Here is a 27,879-nt window from a genome sequence, read left to right on the forward strand (position 1 = left end):
ATTGAAACTAAACCTGTGATTTATTTCAGATATAATAATATCACAAATTTCAAGTGCAGTTCGTCGCTTTGGATCCTCTGCAGTAGTTTTTCTTTTTTTTGCTGTTGATGTGCTTGGTACTTCTGATTCCAAAATAGTATTTCTAATTATTTGGATATTGTTGTTAAAAGACAGGATACAATTTTTGACAGATATAACATCAATGTCTCGCATTTGCAATTGTTTAAACAATATATCAACATGGGGCATTATTTTATGGAAAAAATTTAACCAAAATAAAAAATGCTCATCTTCCAAATGTCTTTTTAAACCAGTTGCTTGATTTATATTGTTACCATCTTGCTCCTCATCAATAATTTCCTCTAAGCAAGATTTTAAATCATCTTTATAAGTGTATACAATTTCAACACATTTTGTATTGAAAGCCCATCGAGTAGGCGCAGCTTTAGGTAGCCTTACTTTAACCACTCTATCCAGAACCATCGTACGTTTTGGAGATCGGCCGAAAAAGGACGAAAATCCGTGTAAATTTGCAAAAAATATTTTTATCGGTTTGTGTTGACTCGCCGCTTTTTGGAGGATAAGATTAAATTGATGGGCATAGCAGTGAATGAAGTGTGCATTTGGGTATATTTCTTTAATTTTTGTTTGTACTCCTCCCAGTTTACCGCTCATGACTGATGCACCATCGTAACTTTGGGCAATCAATTTTTCAGGTGCTTCATTAATTTTTAATAATTGAAGTTCTTCCAATATTACATTAGTTAAATGTTGTGCTGTAGTACCTAGGGGGTTAACAAATTTCCAAAATCTTTCATGTACAATACCAGTTAATACATATCGCAATATGATAATCATCTGCGTTTTATTGGAGCTGTCTGTGGTCTCATCTACTTGAATGGCCACAAAATTTGTCTGGCCAATCTCCTTCATGATATGAGTATGCACAATGGCTAACATTGATTCTAAAATATCGTTCTGAATTGTTTTCGATGTTCCTTTAAATACTGTACTTTTTTCAATGTGTTCTTTAAACATTAAATCCAGTTCAGAAACAAAATCGATAAGGCCCAGAAAAATTCCACGATTATTGGAGCTGTCACTTTCGTCATGACCGCGCAATGCAATTTCGAAAACTCCACAAAATTTTACACAGTCGATTAGTTTGTTTAAAATATACCTATTTTTAGATACCAATTCATTAAAGTCATGCACAGATTTACGATATACACTATCAAGTTGCTGTCTTATGTTAACACGTCCTAAACTTGCGTAACTCATTGATGAATTTATATGAGTAGTTGAAGAGGCATGTTTTGTAATTTTCACTTTTAAATGCTTAATGTCAGTTACTCCATTTTTCGCCCATACAGCGTCATTCGAAAACAGTAAACACGGATAGCAAAAAAATGCATTTCTCACACTGCAGCCACAAATCCAATCACACAAATTGTACATTGATTCTTTAAAATATCTTTGAATGTCCTTACCCCTATCCTTTGTTGTTTGTTTTAAATTCATGTTTGGTTTTGGTCGACCACTTTCTTTTTTCTCAAGCCGCCGTTCATAATTTAGTGTTCCAGCAGATTTTAAGGCAATTATTTCGTCAACAACACTCATCTTGTTTTTGTTACAATCACAAAAAAATCCAACAAAACAAAATAAATTACGCAAATACGCCGCGATCGATATAGACCTGCCGTGAAGTGCGGTCAGCAGACGGTAACTAACTAAACGTGAGGCCGTCGACTCTACTAGAGGTATACGACGGAAAGGTCACTCCCACTCTCGCCCACGAAATTGCTATCTGCCGTCTCTTTTCTATTTTACATGCATTTGTCCATAAGCCATAAGAACTGTATATAGACAATTTAAAATACGGCCCAGCCACGGGCTTGTGTATAGCGCGAGGCGCGACGTTATTATATCTATTATATTTGTTTTGCCAATGCAGACTGCTGAGAGAGAATTTTATATTTCAGAGTGAAGTTTTAGATAAAAGATATTTTTAATAAAATTGGTATTTTTATGAGATTATTTTAGGGGGGTCATTGACCAATTGACCCTAAGGAGGAGCCGCGCTTGTTATCTCGTTTTATTATCTATCGCCTTTTGTGGATAGATTTATTTATTTATAATTTCTTTTTCTGTATTTTCTAGTGCTACGACTTGTTACGGCCCGACGTTATCCTTGAACTAGCATGGAAACACAACATTATGGACTTCGCAATGCCTTTCCTTATTCAAGTAACTAGAGAACTGACGACAAAAGTAGAAAAGCTAGAACAATCAGATGCCCAACGACAAAGCGAGGCTGCTGAAGAAACGAACAAGCCAATGATGATACCAGAACCCCAACTTATGCTAACGGCTGGCCCTGGCATGGGTGAGTCTTTATACTCCAAGATAAAAAATCTAAAAGTGTAACAGTTAAGAAATTACTGTTCAAAGTAACTGTTACGTGTCGAATTTTTTTGTTTCAATTAATGTATAAATATGTCTTACAGGTATTCCACCCCAACAGTATGTACCTCCCCAAGGCTACGCGCAGCCAGGCTACGCCCCGCAAATGGCTTACCAGGGATACCCAGGCATGTAATATAAGGCCCCTTTTACAGCCAACTGTATAGGAAAGTGGAATTAGTTTTCAAGTTAAACTGAGGAGCTAGTGCTAAGGACAATAGAGAAGTTATAACTAAAAAAATAGCGGTTCCAATTCGTTTCGTGTATTATGAACAACGTTACTTTCTAAAAGAAGAAGAATATATTGAGGAGTTCGTTTTTAAAATTATGTACAAGTAGAAGTTTTAATACTTGGTTAACTAAAAACGTTACATTTTTTTGAGATTACAAATAACTGAATAATTGAAAATATTACTTACAATTTTATGCGAACTGCTCGATAAATTTCTCAAAAATAGCAAAACAAATAATAGGTTTATTGAAGTGTTACAGAAAATTTAGGCATTTCCTTTAAATCAAATAAATGTTTCATTATTTGTGTGAAAAGTTATTTATTAACATTATTCATCTTTTGCTAAAAAACAGTTGAGATTATTGCAAAATGTTATTGCATTTTGAAAGTAAAGATGTAAATGTGTTACAAATGATCTATTTGTAGTTTTGTCATCATTATGTTTTGTTTTTCCGTCCATTGTTGAGTATATTTCTTCATAAATAAAGTATCAGATGATGTTTATATATAATACAATAATTTTTATTCTTTAATCGCTTCAATATTTGTTATAATGTCTTCAATTTCAACATATTGTTTTTTTTGTCGTATTGGTCTTTTTAGTGTTTCCTGCCACCTCTAACCAATTATTAGGCGATTTTACATGAGGATTAAGCCTACAGATGTCAAAATGGCGTCATATCTATCGAATGACAACTGACAGTTGAAGTGTCATATTTAAATTATGATCATACTGTTCCGTCTTTCTTCGTCTGTAATTCTAATTCGTTCATAACGATCTACCTACTCTTTTCATTTTTTTTTGTGTAGTTATTTAGGCATTTTTAAGTCTACGACTGTCAAAATAGTGTCAACTGACAAGTTGGAAGTGTCATACTTAAATTATCACCATTTTATCCTGACTCCCTTTGTCTTCAATTTTGATTTCATAATAATTTTTATTTCAGTGCCCACTTGAACCTTTTTTTATAATTTACATATCTCATAGTCATTTTTAGGCGTTTAACTTACAACATTGTTTCCACACACATTTTCCAGCTTCGATATCAGTTATTGATTTACAATAATTTAAATTTGCTCCTTTATACAAATGTAACAACCCAATTCCAACCCTTTTATTAATTTTCTTTTTGTTTTGATAAGATTTATTTGCAACAAACAATTCTAGCGAAGGAAGAATTTCCAACAAGTTAAAAACAAACTTATTTCAATTGTCAAACCTTTTAATTTTCTTTCGAAATCTTGATATTTCTTTCGCTAGAATAATTGCCCCAAATTGAATTTCAGGTACTTTCCTTCGAGTCAAGATCTGGTCATAACCCCAAAAAAGACAGTTGACGTGTCGTGTCATGACACTGACGTTTGAACACTTCAATTGTCAGTTGTCATGGAAGACCGTTGGTAGAGATAAAATGACCAAATTTTCTGTAGCACATTATGTAAGCTTAAAGCTTAAAGAATAAATGCTTAAACAAATTCTAGTTAAATACAATCAATCTTGTTGAACTGTTTGTTGTAGTTTTAATTCATTCGCATCATTTTCGGACATTAGGCTTCGTTTTGACGGGACACTTGATTTACTTTTTCAGTTGGAGAATGTATATATATTTTTATGTACTAGCACCCCACTTTAGAATGTATATAATCTAAAGAAATTATTTTGTTTTCCGAGAGAATTATCAATGCGTTCTTTTGTTTGTTTTCTTTTTTTTAGTCCGTTTATCATTCCTTTATTTAAACATAGATATATGTATATGAAGTGACTATTTAACTTATATTATTATATGAATTATATGAAAGTGATTCTTCAATGTTTAATAAATAACTAAATTGTTTTTTTTATTCATTATTATTCTTATTTATGTTAAGATTTTGCGAATATATTAGTAAATATATGTAAAGAATCGAGAGTGTAGTTATTTATCCACTCCTTGCGGCTTCAACGATTATGGTGCACCGGTGCCAAGAGTTATTTACACAAGCACTTGAAAACTGTACAGAAGGGTCAAGATAAATGGTGAAAATATAACGGTCGTTATGCCGACAATACAGTCATTATCGCAGAAAGTGAGAAAGAGCTGCATACGCTAATAAACACAATTTGTCATGGTTCAAACTAGGGAACAATTTGGTTTAAAGGGACCGGAGCAAAATGCAAAATTTTGACGCATGTCAAAATTTTCAATGTGTTTTAAATGTATTCATTTTTTCGAATCCTGAGAAAACTAGTAAGTATTTTTGAAAAATTTAAACGCAGAATGAAAGATTACATTATTACCGAGGGCCTAAATTTCCTTAGAATAAATAAAAAGTTTCTTTTGAATGAAATATTTGCAATAAAAATTACACTAAATTTTCTTTTATTTTCACCCCTGTAACTTATTAAAATAAAGATTATAGAAGTTTTCAGGGACTTTCGACGGTCGCTAATAATGTCTTTCATTCTGCGTTTAAATTTTTCAAAAATATTTATTAGTTTTCTCAGGATTCGAAAATTTGTATTTTACATTAATTTGGAGAAATATACAAATATTAGTGCAAAAATATGAGAAAACTACAAATTCTATTGTTTCTAAATTGTAGTGGGGTCTTTACTGATAAAATACTAACAATAACACTCAAAATTACTTAATTAGAAAATGAAAACATATTACCTTACACTCTAATCCAAAATTAGATACATACTCATAATCACTGTCGCTCGTATCTTTATTCGGAAATTACTTCTAAGCTATTTTCGCGCATCCAACATTCTTATTAACTGTATTACCATTGTTTGTATAGTAATAGCTGGTCCACGCAATAGATAAATTTGTTTGATTCTAATAGGGAACTTACATAAAATTTTAAATTCGAAAAAAATGTTATAAATCACAACAGAACATAATGTAAAACATGCATCAAAAATAAAAAAAGTTGTTTTTGTGCCCCGTTTGGCCCCTAAAGACGATTCTAAATTCAAATTAAAGCAGCTAGCGTTGTGACGTCATATGGTTATATAAAAAAACTAACATGAAATAAAAACCACTTCTATGTAATTGTATATTTATTAAAAGTTTTAAAAATCGCAGTGGACTGGATATAATGTGACCAATTCAGAACGTTTTCGGACCTATCAGTCCATCATCAGTGAATTCGAATACTTGCTAAATAGAGAATTATGTGTAAAGCTATAGAATAATAATTAGGGGTATATCTTATCTTTAACTAATGCTCTTTCTAATGATTCCTTAATTTTTTTATTTAAAGATAGAAAGCTTCATTATCGGAAGTCCATTTTGTTTAAAGTGAAAACGATATAAAACAGATTATAATCTAACTCCATAAAATTCACGTAATGAGCGCATTGGACATAAAAATTGTTTGTGATCGTTTGTAATTGATTCCAAGCAAGTTAATTTCAGATGAGTAAGCGAATTCGTTTACAGCAAACAAAATTTTTAATACATTGTCTAGAAATTTTAATTTTAATAATTTATTTGCATTGGCAGGTAACGAGTCAGTTCAGTAAATAATATAAAGTCCGGCCCTAGTAGCCGTTCCAAAACTATTGCCAGCTGTCGCAAAGATAATTGAGGGATTAGTAACGTCAACTATTTATTATGATACTTAATCGGTAGGGACATCCCACCAGCGTCAGGCCAAATTTCTTATATCTTGACGCGAAGAATTCCTCGCCGTTGTTTATTGTTCTTCGATCAACGCTCTAAGAATAATAATCAACTAGGCTTTTCGTTCCGACTTTTATATCGTCCAAGACGGTACAAAAACACGTTTTACTTAATTCATTGGCGTACTCTAGACAATAAAATTATATTATCGTCACAAAGGGTATTTCACGCAAGGGTTTTCTATTGAAATTTTAAATAAAAACAACATTTGATGCGAATTTACTCGGATCGATATTAAAATAAAAAATATTTTATTTAATTACACACAACAAATAAGAAATAACTTCGTATCACATTGGTTAGTCTAACAAAAGAATCTTACAATAAACTTAAGTCTGTATTTTACAATAATATTTCGGTATAAATTAAAGAGAATGTAATAAATAATTGACAAAAAAATCATCGAGACAATTTAATTTAATTTAAAACTAAAATGTGTCATCACAATACTTAAATTTTTCTGTCTGGATTATAGTGGATTTATTGAGATCTAGTTATTTTATGTACATTTTGACAACACCGGAATTTAAAGAGCACAAATGACTTTGAGAAAACTTTTTTGACCTTTGAGATGGTAATTGAAGAGTGAATGGGCTGTAGTAGGTTGTTATGAAGACTTTAAATGCAAAACATTTAAGGTCAATCAGTTCCACTAATTATAGAATAGTTGCAGATTATATAGACGAAAGTTTCAGATAGTATAGAATATAGTGACTCGCAGTCATGATTTAGATCACATTTTTTTACTATTTTACATACTAGTATTTCAAAAGGAAGATATTTCAGAGAGCTAGGGAAAGGAATATCATCAGCTATTCGTAATACTCCATTAAAATGTTACATTTTTTAAGCCGTACCTTGCATTTGTTAGGAGTCAATTTTATTTCTTTAATGTGTAGGGGAGATCAGTAGAAGCTAAGTTTAAGTTTTTGGGGTCGCCACCCGTGTCCCCCAGCCGCCATCTTGGAAATGGTGTGCAAAGGGGTTTCGCGCTATATCTCGTAAACTACCAACCCTACGGAAAATCTAATTAAACATAAAATGTAGCAAATTAAATTTTCTACAATTTTATTTCTATTACTTCTTATCGTCAAGTGACCAACAAAAAAGATATAAAGAAAAATATGTAAAAAATTTTAACAAGATTCCTTTTGGAGGTTATAACTTTTTTTCAGTTCATTTTAAAATAAAATAACATTATAGCAATTTTTGTAGAGGGTTTTTCAGCGAACAATTTCCACTATAAATTTGTTTAATTCTATTTATTTATATAGGTGTTACAGCGCTCCAAACTTGACCAGATTCTCGAATGCTCATAGGTATATTATAATAAAAACAAAAGTTAGGCTTACTTTTCTATCTATATATATTTTTTATTCATACAATTTATTATGATTTTAACATTCCTATGCTATTATTAATCTGTTTTTGACCTTTCTCCCCACTATAAAACTCATAACCCGAAGCATATATAGAAACGGCCCAAGAAGTTGTTTGAGGACAAATTCGCCGGTTCAGAAGAAGAATGACGCAACCGCATATTGCAAAATTCTTAAGAAGAGCAAAAAACGAATTTTTGTTATCAAAATCATAAAGTATGATCAAAACTAGCCATTCACCACACCGTGGTCAGGATCTCAAGATATAACCGTTTTTTGGGGTGTGCCGCTTGTTTATGAAGTAACATAACTTTTTTCCTATTGTATATTTTGACTTAAAATTTTCCAAAAAACTTCTTCATGAATTATATTTTATTGTTTTGTTGGTTAAAATTATAAACTAAAAAGTTTGTCACTCAACTTTTTTAAGTAAACATGAAACTAACGAAATATGATCACGAAATGTTTAAAAACTAACAACTCCTTTTTTAATGTGTTTAAATATTTAGGACAAATCCCATTGTTATCTACATACTTCAGAGATTAAACAGTAAAATTTTCAAAAGGAAATATTTACAGCGACCAAAGATACAGCGAGGTAAATTTGAAAAATCATCAAAATTGATTTTTGGCATTTTTGTATAAAATTTATTTTTTTACCAAATCTAGATAAAAATAAACTTCATATTCGGATTCACCGACCTCGAAAACATAAAAATTCAACAACATTGGTCATTCACCTTAAATTTGATTTTCGTGGTCGGCATAAAGATTGCTGCTCGACTAATATACAGGGTGTCCAGAAACTCTACCGACAAACGAAGACAGGAGATTTCTCAGATAATTTTAAGACAATTTAACCCAATTCACCTAGTCCGAAAATGCTTCCTAAGGGAGCTAGAGCTCTTTGAAGATGTCGCTATGTAATTAGTTTTTCTTAAATACCTCCAGAATGCTTTCATTTAGAAAAACGAAAATTTGTATACATGTTTACTTTCCAGAAATGAATCGATTCCATCCATTGCGAATTTCTAGTACCGGCCATAGGCGTCCGTTTTGGGTAGGGCAACGGTTATTTTATGGCATAACTTTTTTGTCTTCAACTTTTAAGCATTTTTGATACTGGATTATTAAATTGTGAGGTATTCTAGTACTAAAAGGTACTCTTACTTTAAGTCGGTCGGACACACCGTTTTCTAGAAAAATCGATTTGAAAGGTTTTCGTTTTGGGAATTTGAAAAAAAAATGAAAAAAATAAAAAAAAACGATTTATTTTATCAACTTAAAGCAAGAGTAACTTTTAGTACTCGAATATCTCATAATTGAATAATCTAGTGTCAAAAATACTTAAAAATTAAAGACAATAAAGTTATGCTATCAAATAACTGTTGACCTACCCAAAACGGACGCCTATGACCGGTACTAGAAATTCGCCATTAATGAAATCAGTTAATCTCTGGAATGTACAAGTTTTCATCTTTCTAAATAGTTTTTGAATCTTTTTTTTTAAATTCAAAGAACGAAAAATTTTCAAATCGATTTTTCTAGAAAACGGTGTATCCTATCGACTTAAAGTAAGAGTACCTTTTAGTACTAGAATACCTCGCAATTTAATAATTCAGAGTCAAAACCGTTGCCCTACCCAAAACGGACGCCTATGACTAGTACTAGAAATTCGCAATGGATGGAGGCGATTCACTTCTGGAAACTAAAAACGCATACCAATTTTCGTTTTTGTAAATAGAAGCGTTCTGGAGGTATTTAAGAAAAACTAATTACATGACGCCATTTTCAAAGAGCTCTAGCTCCCTTAGGAAGCATTTTCGGACTAGGTGAATTGGGTTAAATTGTCTTAAAATTATCTGAGGAACCTCCTGTCTTCGTTTGTCGGTAGAGTTTCTGGACACCCTGTATAGATAGAAAAGTATTTTTTTTTATTGTATTCCTATGAGAATTAGAGAATCTGGTCAAGATTGGAGCGCTGTAAAACCTAGATAATAAATAAAATTAAACAACTTTATAGCGAAAATTGTTCATTGAAAAATCCTCTACAAAGTCGCTATGATGTTATTTTATTGTGAAATGAACGGAAAAAAAGATAACCTCCAAAAGGAAACTTCTTCCAAAGTTTTCTCATATTTTATTTATAACTTTTTTGTTGGTCACTTGACGATAAAAAGTAATAGATATAAAATTGTAGAAAATTTAATTTGCTACATTTTATGCGTAATAAATTTTCTGTAGGATTGCTAGTTTAGAAGATACAGCGCGAAAACCCTTTGTACCCGTTTTTCCAATATGGCGGCCGGGGGACAAGGGTGGCGACCCCAAAAACTTAAACTTAAGCTTTTACTGAAGCCCCCTACACCCCCAGTCCCCCTAAATGTAACATTTTAATGGACTATAAAGAAAGTTTGTTGGTTACTGTATATAAATATATTGATTGCATCTATAGTTTATACCAAACCCTTCTTTCAGTGCGTCATTAATTTTGACGTCATATAGGATTTTAAAAATGTCGCGAATCATTGCATGCCATTTAAGTTAAATCTGACAGTTGTCAGAATATTTATATTTATATAAATATCAATATTTATACAAATTTTTGCAAAGAAATTAATATTTTAATTTTTTAATGAAAAAATAAATAAATGTGAAATAAAATTTCACTATACTATGTCCGAATATACCAATAACATAAAATATTTATATTTACGTCGTTGAAAAATAATAACCTACAAAAATAATAACCTTCATTTTACCCGTTGACATTGCGAAAGTACTGTTACGATCGAATACTTTTGCGTCAAATTATCTTTATTCGCATCATTGATTGTTTATCTATTTAGCGTATTGTAATCGTCAACCAATTATACATCTATAAGTATAAGTCGCTTTAATATGCAAATACCCGTCACCGAATACATAATTTTTTAAGTTCTATGTATAATAATCATGGAGGTACGTTTTTGAAGATATTCTTCTTTAGCGGCGAATCGATTGAGGGTAAAATTGTACATGATCCGCGCGCCTGCGCACACTGACAGTATGTAGTTCATTGCTAATCTTTCAAGATAGGTATGTATGTATCTGTAACCGTGCAAATAAGTCATTAAAAGAATATATTAGTGGTTTTAGGAAATGTATTATTTATTATAATTCTTGTGTTTTTGGATTTGTGTTTCCCTGTAGTAAAATAATAAAATATTATGTACCTAAGCATAACATTTTTACACTATATGTCGCCGTGTTGTGTAATTATATCCGAAACTTACATGTCTATTTCTAGGGCCTCGGTGGAGTAGTGGGTAATGCGTTAGCTCTGAGATTGGAATGACGCGGGTTCAATTCCTGGGCGATTCATATGTTTTTTAATTTTTGGTTGTTTTAATAAAAAATTTTTGAAAGTGGTAGATAAGAAAGTTAGTTTGATTTTTAAATAAAATATAAATAACCTTTTAAGTATATTTACTTCGTTTAAATTACCTATTATATAATAGAAGAATATCTTCTTACGTGCGTACAAAGTACACACACATTATTTTTTCTGTTACCTCCAACTTAATGCGTTAGAGAGAATTCGATAATCTACAACGCACTGAAGGGTTTCGTGTGAACTATAGTCGGAAAAACAAAAAAATGTGTGGTAAGTGTCAGATATAGGGCTACAGCGTTGCCAAGTCAAATTTATTTCTTGGTTTTCGCGAAATAGTCGTCGATATTCCAGATAGAAATTTTTATGTACTGTAAATAGTTTGAATATCGATGAACACATTGCGCAATTACGAAAGACGAACATTTAACAAAATATATTAACCCTTTCATATTGCATGATAGCAAAATATTCGTAAAAATTACTGGTATGAGGGTATATATCATGGATAAAAAGAAAATGAAAAACCTTGACAAGAAAATCAAAGGTAAATCTTAAAAAAAGAGGAAAATGTACATAATTTAAAAGTAGTTATAATGACCTTAGAAGCAGTTCGTTGTTGAGTGTAGCGTATGTTTTTGCAGCAAGAAGGGTTTATATTTTTTATATACGGTCAATTAATGTTATTTTGCGGAATTTTCCACAACAGTAGTCCTTCGAACCGGATATGAGACAGTGATCTCTAGATTTTTTGTTGCGCACTAATTCAGCTAAATAATATTAAGAGATTGTAAAAAATAATTTATCAATCTTCGTTAGGTACAACAAAAATATACGGAACAATCACCCTATTTTTGCAGGTTTTTCCACTGATCTGTACTTTTCAGTTATTCAGTGGCGACAAATTTAAATAATTTACATTATGGTTAATAGTAAGGAAGAATTTAAAGGAAAATAGTATAAAATTAACAAGAAAAATATAAAGTACCAAAAATACAATAAGTTATTATAAGTAAGAAAATTATGAACAGCATTTCATAATTGTCGTAAAATTTCATAAATACACAATGCAAATCAAAGAAAAATATGTCTTTTGTAAAAACGCACAGCGTCCATCAGTCTGTCTTCTACAAGAAAAATAAATTTTTGCTTTTTTATATTTATTTATGCTACATAACTGTATTCCTCGCTAGATTGGGGCGTCCTTTCGATATATTGTTTATCTATCAGCGATTCTATACATTTCTTTATTAACTGTACACTAGGGGCGAAGGATACTTTTGATTGAGCATAAACCTAAAAAAGAATATGTTTGATTACTTGATTATACTGTCAATATATTTTTAATATTTTCTCAATGATAGCAAATAAATTAGACGATAATACATCCAACTCCCACAGAAAACTGGAAGCACGTTGCCACTAGCGTCTCTGTCTAAACATACAAATTTAATTTTGTTAATTTTTGGATAATTAATTAGCTAATCTTGGTAAATTATGTTTGTATTTTTACACAAAATGTCTTATAAAATAGGTTCGATAAAATGGAATCTCAGCAAACACCTAGGATGGCAACAAAATTAAGTAAAAAGTGTATTACTTTGCCTCCATTCACCCCGATGAAAGGGCGTTTAGCTGCAATTTCTTTTTACAAGAAGGCTAACCCCAGACTGTATAGGAAATTTATTTTATATTATTAGGGCTAAGGATACACGTGATAGTGTGAAATTTAGGTGTAACTTATAAAGGGAGCTTCAGATAAAATTAATGATATATTTAAGAGGTGTTTTTAAAATTATATACAAGAGAGTGTTGAAAATGTTAAATATAATTTAAAATTAAAATGTTACTTACAAGAAACTCTCCAAAATGTATGTACCTTCCTGCAAATTGTCACAAAACTTTTATAGATAAATATTTTGATCTTTTAATAAAAGCGTATGTAAATAAAATTAACGATAGTAAAAAGGAAAAATTATGTAAATTAAAAAGTAAGAATATAAAATTAAAAAAATAGCTCACAACTAAATTTGTATTTTGATTTAATCCTATAAAAATACCTTTCTTTTAAATGCATTGTTTGTGGTTACAACCCATACCACTAGATGGCGCTATTTTGTTTGCTTCCACAAAATTAATGGGAAATGTCAAGAGTTGTATGTATTATCGTCTAATGTATTTGATGATAGTATGTTTGTAATTAACACATTAGAACGTCGATTGTCACTGTCACAGTCTATTTTTTTTGAGGTTCAGGATTTTGTAATGTTCAAACATGTTAACCGTAAAACTGAATTAACCTTTAACAACACGCGCTGGCGTATTTTGTACGCCAGATATAATAATTCTACTGAAAATATATTTAAAAATTTAATTTTTGACCCTCTTTATCTATCTAACCTATTGTTACAAATCTGACTTGATTTTTCTATGATCTTTTAGGCAATAATGTTTAATTTTAGTTGACTTTATTTATTTTTAATAACTTACAACTAAACAAATGAAAAACCCTGAATTTATATCTTTTATTTTACAAAGTACGATATCTAATTTATTTATTACACCAAATCTACTAATTTATCTAATTACAAATTCAAAAATTATACCGCGCCCGTTACATGTCAAAGTACACCGACGGTTTCAAATTCACAACTGACCAAATATACAATTTTGTTTCCTTTTTATAGAAACATAATCTTTCGCGAATACATATTCCGGAAAGAAATTGTATGTTTACATAATACAAGTAAAAGAATAGTACAGAAAAATCGAGAAACAATATTTATATAATAAATCAATAAAATTTCTAGAATGAAAAAGAAATATCGAGGTGTGTACCTGTTAAAAAGGTTCCCCTTTTAAATGCATTCACAGACACATAAATCAAAGTCAGCAAACAAAAAGGGACTAATAAATTATAATAAATAGGCCAGGAGCTGAAAACAGTCGGGCGCCATAATCATGTCACACTATCACTGTAATTTGCTTTACATTTGGTTTTAGTTTCGTTAGAATCGGCGTTATGAGAAGAACGTAATTACCAGTTTATTATTTCTTGTTTCCGGTGGTATACAGAATACGCCACAATTGTAGTAATGTAAGTACATCTTTCAATTGTTTTTTAGTCATTATGGCACAAAATATATTTCTCTTCATAAACGTTACTTCCCATGTGATAAAAACTTTTTTATTAATAAATGAAATTAATGATTTTAAATCAAAACGAAACGTCTATTTTCTATTTTTACTAATACTTTTATTTTTCAAGGGATTAGATTCCAGTTAGAAATCCCAATCGACTTACAGAGAAGGAACTCCAAGCATTCGCTGATGCCAAATAAGGTTTATAACAAACAACTAAGTGTATTTAGAAAAAAAAATAAACAAAACCGCTCTTTTTAAGTGTATTCTCATGTGGTGTATAAAGTACGCCACGCGTGTACTTATGTTATAACTTGATGCGCGAGTAGTTAAAGGTTAATAAAGTAATAAAAATAGTGTCCACTAACCTCTTGGATGAGCAGATTGTGTTTAAGCACCTTCCGCGATTTCATTATTCTAACAATGGCAGCCTGCAGGTACATTTTTCTGTCTTCTTCTATAGAATTCATCGTCTGTTCTACTTCGTGAGGTGTTTCCTTCTGTACGGCAGCTGTTATCCTAAATTTAGTTCTTTTATTCGAATAGTCCATATTTAATGAAAGTGTCACTTCAGGTGTCAATTCCTACAAAATTAATCGACTGTTAAACAAAAACGTAAAAGAAAGGGAAACAATCGATGAAATTGAAGCTGATCACATGATAGTAGAAATACAGACAAAGGAAAAAATAGAAAATGAAATAAAAGGACTAAAGACAATAAAACTAAACATCGCGTGCCTTCGCAAAAAGCATACTTCACGAACTGTTTTATAAATAACTATTAATGATACTATAATATTTATGAGATTTTTAAAAATCGGTATTTTAATGAAATTTGATTGGGTGTTCACTTCACAAGTGAACCAATGGAGAAACCTCCCTTGCTTTAGGAACTGGGTGCGCCAAACCTCTGGTCTTCTTTGATTACGGCTAAACTATGAGATATACAAAAACATGTTTATAACAAAACTAATGTGTATCAAAGAGGTCTATAATTTAAAATTATTTTCAATTATACAGGGTGAGTCAGAACGACGGTATGAACCAAAGTTGTATTTTTTTAAATGGAACACCCTGTATATTAAATCATTTTTGAATATATTATTTAAAAATATGAAAAATTTGTATAAGGTCTTATAGGCCTAAAGTTAATAATTTTCAAAATATTTACATCTTTATTGAGAAAAATGGTAATATTTATAGGGTTGTGGATTATGTTTCCAAGGAAATAAAAATTTAGGTGATAGGTCAAAGTTTTTAAAATACAGTGTTATTTTTAAATAATTTAATATTTTTTACTTTTAGCCATAAAATATACAGTGTGATCACTATTTGCAAATACAAAATTTTCTCATTTTTTTTAAATGGGACACCCTGTATATTAGTTTTGCGTTTGGTAGTAAATATTACAACCTTTCTTTTGGTATAAGGTTGTATGTACCTAGCATGTTTCGTTTTGTAGATATTTTAAAAAAACTATAGATTTTACGTTTTTGCGGATTTTTTATTTAAAAATTTTTTTGCAAAAAAAAATAATTATAATCTGGTTTTAGAAACATACACTAAAATATAAAATATGAAAATAAAAACGTAATTAAAGATTAAAATAAATCGTATGCTAGTACAATTCAATTGAATTTAATAACTTTAAATTATTTTACAAAAAATATTTTACCTTATTAATGAATACATAAATTAGTTACTAAATTAAATAAACAACCAAATTTTAAATCAATCGTAGTAATTCTTCTACCGCAGCAACTTTCCTGTACCAAATTAATTGTTAGTTATATTGTATTTACGAGTAAGATCAGTTAATAACTTTTTAATTTACCTACATCTTGAGAACGTATAAAGTATGCTTTGAAACAAATGAACGTTATGGAAGTATATTAAGAAGTAAATAGTATCTATGTACCTACTCGTGTCACAAAAGCTGGTAATAATTTCTAATGGTTTCGCCCAAAACAAAAGTCATATCCAAAAATTTTTCGGTTAAAAAATTAAAATTTAAAATATAAAAAATTGTTACAAAAATTTCAACTACAAAAGTATTACCAGTTTTTGTGACACCAGTAAATACTATTTATATTAATAAATAATTTGGATGATACATTTAACATTCATTTGTTTCAAAGCATACTTTATAATAATTTTTATATTCTCAAGATGTATGTAAGTAAATTTAAAAGGTAAATTAAAAGTTTAACTAAATACAATTTAACTAACAATTAATTTGGTACAGGAAAGTTGCTGTAGTAGAAAAATTACTACGGTTGATTTAAAATTTGGTTGTCTATTTAATTTAGTAACTAATTTATGCATTCATTAATATGGTAAAATATTTTTTGTAAAATAATTTAAAGTTATTAAATTCAATTAAGTTGTATGTACTAGCATACGATTTATTTTAATCTTTAATTACGTTTTTATTTTCATATTTTATATTTTAGTGTATGTCTCTAAAACCAGATTATAATTATTTTTTTTTGTAAAAAAAATTTTAAATAAAAAATCCGCAAACACGTAAAATTTATAGTTTTTTTAAAATATCTACAAAACGAAACATGCTAGGTACATACAACCTTATACCAAAAGAAAGGTTGTAATATTTACTACAAAACGCACAACTAATATACAGGGTGTCCCATTTAAAAAAAATGAGAAAATTTTGTATTTGCAAATAGTGATCACACTGTATATTTTATGGCTAAAAGTAAAAAATATTCAATTATTTAAAAATAACACTATATTTTAAAAACTTTGACCTATCACGTAAATTTTTATTTCCTTGGAAACATAATCCACAACCCTATAAATATTACCATTTTTCTCAATAAAAATGTAAATATTTCGAAAATTATTAACTTTAGGCCTATAAGACCTTATACAAATTTTTCATATTTTTAAATAATATATTCAAAAATGATTTAATATACAGGGTGTTCCATTTTAAAAAATACAACTTTGGTTCATACCGTCGTTCTGACTCACCCTGTATAATTGAAAATAATTTTAAATTATAGACCTCTTTGATACACATTAGTTTTGTTATAAACATTTTTTTGTATATCTCATAGTTTAGCCGTAATCAAAGAAGACCAGAGGTTTGGCGCACCCTGTATATGCGACAAATATTTGCAATAAAAGAAATCCACACTATGTGCTATGAACATAACCAGCAGTATATGTCCTGTCGTCGACTTTAACGATGTAACGAGTAAAGAGACAACAGATGTACGCACTAATAAAATAGATGGGCCTACAAAGTAAAATCATAAAGGTCATAAATCCAAACAATTTTGAAAACAAAAGAAGAATTAAGACAAGGAGACCTACTCTAACGACTCTTTTTAATCTGATAGTGGAAGGAATAAATTAGAAAAAGCAAAATAAATATGTGCGAGCTTTAAAAATGGCCATCAATGTATAACACTCGCAGACGATCAACACTATTGACGACAAGTAAGAAATAACTAAAAAGATTAATGAACAATAGAATAAAAGAAACAAAAAAAAAATTGGGTTTGTAATAAATAAGGAAAAGACAAAATACATGATAATGGGAGAAATAGATAAAGAAAAAGGATAATTTCACATTGGAGATAGGAGAAAATACATGAATGTTCAAAAGACTTTCAGAATTGACTTACGTGAGACATGAGGAATGAGAGATAAAGGCAAGAATAACAAAAGGAAACAAAAAGTATGGAGCGTTGCGATCATTAATGAAATTCAAATGTGTCTCAAGAAAAACAAAAATTAGAATCTACAAAACAGTGATCAGGCATATAGCTACATAGGCATGTAAAACATAGGTGCTTAAAAATCAGAAATAAATCTATTAGAAAGATGGCAGCAAAAATATAAAGAGCAAAATATGGAGGTGTGAAAAAATATGGTAAATGGAGAAGAAGAAATTGAAGAAGTATCACGAAGGTAATCAACACAGGATAATATGATATAAAGGACACATTGAAAGAATGGGAAAGGAAAGAATGTCGAAAATGACACTATCACGAAAGCCAATACAAAAAAGAAGGAAAGGTTTACCAATAAAGAGATAGAAGGATAGCGTATATGAAGACTTTTTATACAAATAAATGTAGATAGGACTTAATGGGCAGTCAAAATTTTTGAGCTGAGCTTTATAAATAATAAAATGGGTGAAAACAATTCAAAGATTCCTCTCTAAAAACCGATATTATAGGCAGTCTGTAACTTTGAACCGTTGTTTTTGTGAAATCAGCCCTATACTGTAACTTTTAACAAATCGAATAGAAATGACCAAGCCTAATTGGAATTGCCCGAAATCGGAATGTTTGATATCTATCGCGGCATTTGCGTGTTTGGATTCTCATTCTGTAACTCACATCGTAAGCAGGGTAAATCGAAATCGCCCGTTTCTAGTTGACGCTCGCAGGAGGTGATGGCAACCCCGCATTGACAAGCGAAATTAGTGTTCTGTGTTTGTTACTGGATTTATACTTGAAATATGACACCGTTGCCATATCCTCAATTTTTTTATACTATCACATTACATAAAGTGTTTTTGAAAAAAGAAAAATTTTGAAAAGTAAATAATAAAATATTAAGTAGTTTATTAATACTGAATACAAAAAGCTCAAAAGAGGATAAATTGTTTTAAATCAAAATTAATTAAAATTGTTATAACAAATAAAATAGACTGATAAATAAAAAAGATAAATGAAGACAAGATGTATAAATTTTTTTAAATCAAAGATAATTTAAAGTGATGTTATTAGTTATTATTATTAATAAATTACTTAAAATCGATATGTATTACTAATAATACGCAGTCTTAAGATTTGATTCCAGCTCAAATAACTGCTAAACAACGTTTCCCAAAAATGGCTTTTTTTCTATAATTTGTTCAGACTATAAGCGTTGATTGATAAAGAAACAAATATACTGATATAATATATTTATCAATCAACGCTATAATATCTCAATATTTTAAACGTTCTTATAAATATTATTCTTGTACATTACACCATTGAGTGAAATTGTACAAGAAAATAAATTAAGGTTAGGTTCAATGCATACTCCTACAACATGTCTAAATTAAATATACAATTCTCTAAATAAATAACACCACAGACTAACAAATTATAAACAATTATAAAGAAGTAGTGATTAATTTTTTTTAGTGGATATATAAAATATTAACGTGAAAACAAAATAAATTGCGCTTGCGCCAAGCACAATTCCGATATCGACAACCCATTTCGACAGGGTAAATGCAGGTAAATGCTGTCGAAGTCATTTCTATTCACTATTCCGATTGTAGAGATTCCGAAGTAGTTATGAAATACCGATTTGGACAATTTCGATTCGACGAATTTGACTTTTGTGACAAATTCACTAGAAATTTAACAAATTTTTGGCTAAGATTATAAAAAAGTACACACATTGTTGTTTTTTTTTAATAAAGAAACTACACACTGTATAATATGGCAATAAAGTTATAATACTAACCTCTGAATCTGCTAACAGCAATTTCGAGTCTATGAGACTCACTACATGTCTATTGAACTGCTCGTTATTCAACTGAAGAGTTTCCCGAATATCTTTACACGTTAAAGCATTAGTATTTTCAAAGAGAAGCAGCATAGCCATCTGGAACGTCTGAACAGTGACCATGTATGATTTCTTGAGATGGTTCAATTTCAGTTCTGCTTGACAAAGGTGATGGAGCCAGGTCAGTTTTCTGCCGTTGAATTTGTTGTGATAGAAGGATTCGAACTACAAGAAAAGTAAATCATAAACAAGAATATTGTCATCGAGTGATTTATATGTATAAGCTTGTTTAATTGAAACATAATATCTTGGGTCAGGTTAGCCTTGAAAAACAATAGTAATCACTCAACTGATGTTCTGAAATGTTAGTTAGGTTTCTATACGTCATACTGATCAGTTCTTATCATTTGTATTTGACTACTATTTTAAGTATACGCTGTGAGCTTCGCTGGTATCGCCAACTAGCGGATTACGAGTGCAACTTTTGCTGGAAATTTAATGAGAAAAGTATTGCGAATAATAGCAAATAATTGTTTCAAATTTATTATTTTTAATTCTTATCCTGTAATATTTAAAATGTAAAGAAGTAATTAGATTATTTTTTTAGATTTTGCTTATTATTTTGACGTATTGACTGGCGAATATTAGTTTCCTTCTTTCCCACTTCTGATATTTTGACAATTATCGTGTAGATGGCGCTTAGACTAATAGATTAATTATTATATAAGATGTAAAAAAAAGAATGTGTGTGTATTTTGTACACACGTAAGAAGTTATACTTCTATTATTATGATTTCAACGAAATAAATATACTTTAAACAGTTTATTTGTATTTTATATATAATATTAAACTAATTTTAATACTTACCACTTTCAAAAAATTTTTACTAAAACACTACCAAAAATAAAAAAAAAAGGAATATGAATTGTCCGGATTTGAACGCGGGACCTTTCGATCTCTAGTCGAATGCTCTACCAATGACCAACCACGGCTCTGTATACATCGCTTCTCGGACATAATTACAATCACGGTGACAAATAGATCAAGTGAAGTATAAAATAAGAATGTTTTAATAATACTTATTATCTTGTTCCCGAGAAAGACAAGTCCAAAGACGCAAAAATTATAATATATTTACTAAAAATACTAATATATTCGTTTTGCACCTTATTTGCGCTGATACATATCTAGATAAATTGAAAGGTTTAGCAACTAAGTCCATCCTGTCTGTGTGCGCAGGCGCACAGAATAATAAAAAATAATATTTAAAACGTAAAAGTATATTTTAATGTAAAATTATATGCCACAGCTTTGGCCAACTAATATTTTTTCCTATTAATGTTTTTAATTTCAATATTTTAAATTAATCACTTTGACATTAATGTCAAATTTCCAGCCGAAGTTCACCGATTTGTCACTACTGGCGCTCACGAACTTTTAAATATCCCCTCTACCTACGAGCTCACAGCGGATAGTGACTTCAAAATGGCGTTTGTTGTTAACAATCCGTCCAAATTATAATCAGTGTGTAGTCATACAATTTCAACCTTCTGCGGGCAAGGTCACGTTAAAATATTTTTTCAACCATGAAGGACCCTTGCCCATGGAGTTTTCGGAACCTAGAGTGCATATTAACGAAAACCTTTATAGGGAAACTTTAAACAAGGTTTATCAAGCAATATGACCAAAACGCCCAGAAAAGCTTGTCATTCTTCTGCACGACCATGCTTTGCTTTATGTCGTCGAAGAAGTGAAAAAACTACAATGAAAGAAATAGAGGATATTAGAGTATCCACGCTATAGTTCTGATTTATCGCTGTACGTGTGAGGATATATAATATAATTTTTTCGTCTAGAGTACGCCAATTAATTAAGTAAAACGTGTTTTTGTACCGTCTCTGACGATATAAAAGTCGGAACGAAAAGCCTAGTTGATTATTCTTGGAGCGTTGATCGAAGAATAATAAACAACAACGGGGTATAAGAGGTGAGTTATCCCGATCATTTTCCGCCATCGTTTTGGTGCGTTGAACGAATCCGACGGTTTTTCCTTTTACCTATCCTTATACGAGCGGTGATCGTATTTCCCAACATGTCTTTTCCCCTGGCGAGCTGAGCGAGATTTCCTCTCCTTATACGTCCATTTCATAAAAGTAATTCCTAATCCACGTGATCGTCAATATTATCCATTTACGTACAAAATATCGTCACATCGACCCGAACCGAAAGTTCGATGCGTAGATTATAAATATATTTTATTAACGAAATTAACGAGTAATTAAGGCTAATTATCTTATCTTTTATATGTTTTGATTCTAAATAAAAATGTCTTAAAAAGCGAACCTTTGTCTTCGGCTGAATTTTGTTACCTGGAGCATCAGATAAAACGACAACGTTACATACGATTTTCAGATCATGGGGCTACTGAAATATATGGGACTGATCTATACTAAATTTACAATCAAGATGCAGTAGAAATAAACAAACCAAGTCACGTTAAACGCTACTAGGAGCAATTCCGAATCATAATTTACAATGTATAAACTTTGGAAATCATGATTTGGGATTTACAATATATATACATTGTAAATTATGATTCGGAATTGCTCCTAGTAGCGTTTAACGTGACTTGGTTTGTTTATTTCTACTGCATCTTGATTGTAAATTTATTATAGATAGTCCAGAAAGCCACTGCGCATCCGCTAGGAAAAATATTCTAATTCGAATTTTTTGCACAATCTTACTCAAAAAGGACTCCTTTTAACAAATTTGCATGTTGCCAGGACCAAAAGGTGGTCAAAAATTTTTTAAACGTTTTTTTTTTGTTTTTTTCCTAAAATTATTTTTTTTGCATGAAAAAAAGTTTTTTTAGGTTTTTTGGATCATTCCAAACAGAAAAGGTCCTTAGTGACTTTTCTCTAAAAATGATAGTTTTTGACATATCAGCGATTAAAAATTGAAAAATTGCGAAATCGGCCATTTTTAACCCTCAAAAATTATGTGAAAGACTTAAAATTTTAATGTTGCCAAGGTAGGTAGATATTCTTTAAACATCGATTGATGAAATCCCGAAGAGTTTTTTGCAATACAATATTCAAAACTTCTTTGTTTTTTAATTGCTAATCAAGCGTGCGCGACACTATTTTCCACCGAGAGTATGGTGCAAATGAAAGGAATAAATTCGTTATTTCATAAACCGGCGACTTTAAGGAAAAATCCCGAAACAGGTCGATTTTTATTTTTAAGTTATGATATTGTGGCATATATGGTATACTAGTGACGTCATCCGTCTGGGCGTGATGACGTAATCGATGATTTTTTTAAATGAGAATAGGGGTCGTGTGGTAGCTCATTTGAAAGGTTCTTCAATTCTTTATTCAGTAATGTAAACATTTACATAATTCAAATATTGAATGGGTTGCATATGTGAGTCCATATTAAATATAGTAATGAAACACAGACTTACTCACAATCATTTAATTATACTTTGACGACCGGTTTCGATCTCTACAATATACAGATCATCTTCAGGTCGGCGTTACAAGTAGTTAAATGCTACAATAAGAGAAAACTTGTGTTAGACCAGTGTCTGATTGAAGAGATGTTAATAGAAAGCCAAATTTAAAAAATTTTTTTATAAAATTTTTTGAAATAAAGGTTTGCAACTGTTGACATTTCAGAATATTGGTATATACAAAGTGAAACCTATGAGTAAAAATGCTCATAGGCATGTATGTGCAAATGGGTGCATACAGTTTGAATTTGTTGAAATTAAAATTTTAACCATTAAAAAACAAAATAAACATAAACTGACTTAAATATGCTTCCAAATTCAAAGTAGTAATAATAAAAGAAATAGTAATATTGTTCTAATCTACTTACATGCCGTTACAAGGATTGCGTTGCAACTTAGTTGTTGTCATATTAGTACGTCCAAATTATGCTAATTGGTTTGTTGGGATAGTGATAGGGTAAACAGACATGTTACGTAGGTTAAAACACAGTAAGATTTCGAATTTGGAATGGATCCTGAAGGAATCTTACTGTGTTTTAACCTACGTAACATGTCTGTTTACCCTATCACTATCCCAACAAACCAATTAGCATAATTTGGACGTACTAATATGACAACAACTAAGTTGCAACGCAATCCTTGTAACGGCATGTAAGTAGATTAGAACAATATTACTATCTCTTTTATTATTACTACTTTGAATTTGGAAGCATATTTAAGTCAGTTTATGTTTATTTTGTTTTTTAATGGTTAAAATTTTAATTTCAACAAATTCAAACTGTATGCACCCATTTGCACATACATGCCTATGAGCATTTTTACTCATAGGTTTCACTTTGTATATACCAATATTCTGAAATGTCAACAGTTGCAAACCTTTATTTCAAAAAATTTTATAAAAAAATTTTTTAAATTTGGCTTTCTATTAACATCTCTTCAATCAGACACTGGTCTAACACAAGTTTTCTCTTATTGTAGCATTTAACTACTTGTAACGCCGACCTGAAGATGATCTGTATATTGTAGAGATCGAAACCGGTCGTCAAAGTATAATTAAATGATTGTGAGTAAGTCTGTGTTTCATTACTATATTTACATAATTATTTTAACAGGGTGTCCTTCTACTTTTTTTTGTCAACTAATTTAATTTAATAAAAAGTTGTTGGACACCCTGTATAAATAATTATGTAAATGTTTATATTACTGAATAGAGAATTGAAGAACCTTTCAAATGAGCTAGCACACGACCCCTATTCTCATTTAAAAAAATCATCGATTACGTCATCACGCCCAGATGGATGACGTCACTAGTATACCATATATGCCACAATATCATAACTTAAAAATAAAAATCGACCTGTTTCGGGATTTTTCCTTAAAGTCGCCGGTTTATGAAATAACGAATTTATTCCTTTCATTTGCACCATACTGTCGGTGGAAAATAGTGTCGCGCACGCTTGATTTGCAATTAAAAAACAAAGGAGTTTTGAATATTGTATTGCAAAAAACTCTTCAGGATTTCATCAATCGATGTTTAAAGAATATCTACCTACCTTGGCAACATTGAAATTTTCAGTTTTTCACATAGTTTTTGAGGGTTAAAAATGGCCGATTTCGCAATTTTTCAATTTTTTAATCGCTTATATGTCAAAAACTATTATTTTTAGAGAAAAGTCACTAATGACCTTTTCTGTTTGGAATGATCCAAGAAACCTAAAAAAACTTTTTTCTATGCAAAAAAAAATAATTTTAGGAAAAAAACAAAAAAAAAACGTTTAAAAAATTTTTGACCACCTTTTGGTCCTGGCAACATGCGAATTTGATAAAAGGAGTCCTTTTTGAGCAAGATTGTGCAAAAAATCCGAATTAGAATATTTTTCCTAGCGGATGCGCAGTGGCTTTCTGGACTAAGAATACTTCGGCGCGTGCCGTCCGAAAATGTTTATACATTTTTAATGTTTAATTTTTTTTGGATCAAAGATACATTTCAATTGAACAAGCCTAGTATAATACGTGAATTTCCTTTGGTTCTACTTACCTTTTGAACACTTTTTTCTAGTTGTTGAGGTAAAGCAAAAGGAGTGACGATGGCTTGACCCAACGGCCAAGCCCCTGCTTGCAATACGTAGATACTAAAGTTGATGCCTAGATCGATATTATCTTCCTTTAAAATTGAGTTGAATTTGTTGTTAAGATCAGAACTGACGGACATATCAGTGAACATGCGGTGGAGTTTGCTGGTAAATTCATAGCCGCAAGCCTGAAAATAAATGAAAAAATAATTAAAAACATTAACTTTTAATCTCTTTAAAGTATACCTGTTTCAGCCGATTGATCATAGACTCTTCGGCGTCCATGCTTTGTGTTTGTTGGTGTATCAGTCTTTTAGCCAGCATTCGTGAATAGAATTTTTGAAAAACATCTTTATCATCTATGTATTTAAATATTATAATGCTTTCTGCCAATTTTTCGTCTACCTAAAATGTATAATAACTCTTAAAACATACATTTGTCATGAGATTCTCCAAATACATTCACATTTACCCTGTACCATTGATTTTCTTCATTTATCCCAATCAAAACGACTAAAATATATACACAGTGAGCACGTAAAGGTTGGAATAAATTCAATTTTTCATGAATGGGCGATTTTGGAGATTAATTCCGAACAGGTCGATTTTTATTTTTAAATTACGATTTTTTGTCATATATCATACTAATGGCGTTATCCATCTGGAGGTGATGACGTAATCGATTATTTTTTTAAATGAGAAAAGGCGTCGTGTGATAAGCTCATTTGAAAGGTTATTCAATTCTCTATTCACTAATATAAACATTAATATATTTACTTATACAGGGGATCAAAAAATTTTTTTTAATTGAATTAATTGGCGCAAAAGGAAGAATGAATGTAATTTATTTCATTAAAAATACATTTTACAGCTCAAAGCTATACATTTTACAGCTAAAGGTTCAAACTGCCAAGAAGCGGGTGGGTGGCATGTTTAACCTTTAATTTAAGTGAAAAACAAAATTTATTTGTCAAATAAACATTTTTCCCTGTTTTCTGATAGTAGTAAAATGCATTTTGAATTCAATAAATTACATACATTCTTCTTTTTGCCTAAATTAATTTAATTCAAAAAAATTTCCTGTATAAATAATTATGTTAATGTTTATATTACTGAATAGGGAATTAAATAACCTTTCAAATAAGCTGTCACACGACCCCTACTCTCATTTAAAAAAAATCCATCGATTACGTCACCACGCCCAGATGGATGACGTCACTAGTATGACATAATATGCCAAAAATCGAATTGTTTTGTGATTTATTTCCAAAATCGCCCATTTACGAAAAAATGAATTTATTCCAACCTTTACGTATATGCGAAATATATTATGTGGTAATATTTTTTTTAATTATTAAGCTCAAAATGCCTTGTAGGCCTAGGGCTAAAATGTTTACATGTTTGATTATATGATTACATATTTTATTTTAGTCTTATAAATTTTATTTAATTACACTTTAAGTCTTTCTATACACTCCTTCACCCCTCCCTCCATCACCTTCTGTCCAATACTAGTTCTTTTCATCTCTCAAACTTTTCTTCAGATCTTCGTACACACTATCCTTCCATCTTTCCCTTGGCCTGCCTTCCCTTCTCTTGTGTATTGGTCTTCGTGAGAGTACCATTTTTGGCTTTTTTTTTAATTCCCTTTCTCTCGATATGCCCCAAATATCGTATTCTCTGTGCTTTGATCGTCATCGTGGTCGATGGCTCTTTATATAGTTCTTCCAATTCTTCATTGATTCTTCTTCTCCACTGACCTTCTATTTTCACACCTCCACATATTGCTCTTTGCATTTGTCTCTCCCATCATTCTAAAAGGTCTGTTTCTGACTTTTTCAGCACCCATGTTTCGCATACGTATGTTACTGTAGGTCTGATAACAGTCTTATAAATTCTGATTTTTGTTTTTCTTGATACGTATTTATTTTATTAATGTGCGTAATGCTCCACACTTTTTATTTTCTTTAGCTATTCTAGCCTTTATCTCCCCTTCCTCATGACCATTTTCATCTATTTTGGCTCACAGGTATTTATTTTCTTTGGCTCTTTTGAACGCAGTGGCGTGCTGGCCATATAAATGAATCGGTGCAATCACCGAGAGGCCGCGGCCTATTGAGGCCGGTCAAATAAGATTTTTCCAAAAAATTTTGGATGTAACAAACTGTTTTTTAATTTCTAATAGAATGATATTAACAAAACATTTCAAAAATATTTTATTTCCATACATAGTGTTCGAGCCATTTTAATAATATTGCATGAATTCCAGTTGTCTATTTTATACACACCCTGTATTTCAAAACGGTTAAAATTAAGACGTTCAATTGAGCCATGAATACTATGAATAGGTATTATTCGGCTGATGATATAAACACAGACTTTTACACAAAATACGACTCAGCAATTGTATATATTTTTTTTGGAATAATTCGTTAACTATTTTTGGATGTTTTCGGTTTTGCTGAGTGGACAGAACCAGGCGCTGTATCGCG

The 27,879-nt window shown here is 30.5% G+C and overlaps 2 protein-coding genes across 3 annotated transcripts in view; one reads left to right on the top strand and one right to left on the bottom strand.

Moving 5' to 3' along the window:
- Positions 1–4,603, top strand: part of LOC114326602 (clathrin heavy chain) — a 76,993-nt gene extending 72,390 nt beyond the window's left edge. The window contains exons 20-21 of the mRNA XM_028275017.2: positions 2,161–2,386; positions 2,508–4,603. Coding sequence (XP_028130818.2) covers positions 2,161–2,386; positions 2,508–2,599 — 318 coding nt within the window. The 3' untranslated portion in view covers positions 2,600–4,603. The remainder of the gene's footprint in view (positions 1–2,160; positions 2,387–2,507) is intronic.
- A 1,997-nt stretch (positions 4,604–6,600) lies between these two features.
- The window catches only part of LOC114326604 (cullin-2), a 38,656-nt gene continuing 17,377 nt past the window's right edge, over positions 6,601–27,879 (bottom strand). For both annotated transcript variants that reach the window (XM_050647771.1, XM_050647772.1), the window contains exons 8-12: positions 25,634–25,792; positions 25,354–25,575; positions 19,759–20,025; positions 14,628–14,843; positions 6,601–12,414 (exon numbers count right to left, since the gene is read on the bottom strand). In XM_050647771.1, the coding sequence (XP_050503728.1) occupies positions 12,283–12,414; positions 14,628–14,843; positions 19,759–20,025; positions 25,354–25,575; positions 25,634–25,792 (996 nt within the window). In that variant the 3' untranslated portion in view covers positions 6,601–12,282. The remainder of the gene's footprint in view (positions 12,415–14,627; positions 14,844–19,758; positions 20,026–25,353; positions 25,576–25,633; positions 25,793–27,879) is intronic.

This window comes from Diabrotica virgifera, chromosome 3 (genome assembly GCF_917563875.1).
Source record: "Diabrotica virgifera virgifera chromosome 3, PGI_DIABVI_V3a".
Lineage (NCBI taxonomy): Eukaryota > Metazoa > Arthropoda > Insecta > Coleoptera > Chrysomelidae > Diabrotica > Diabrotica virgifera.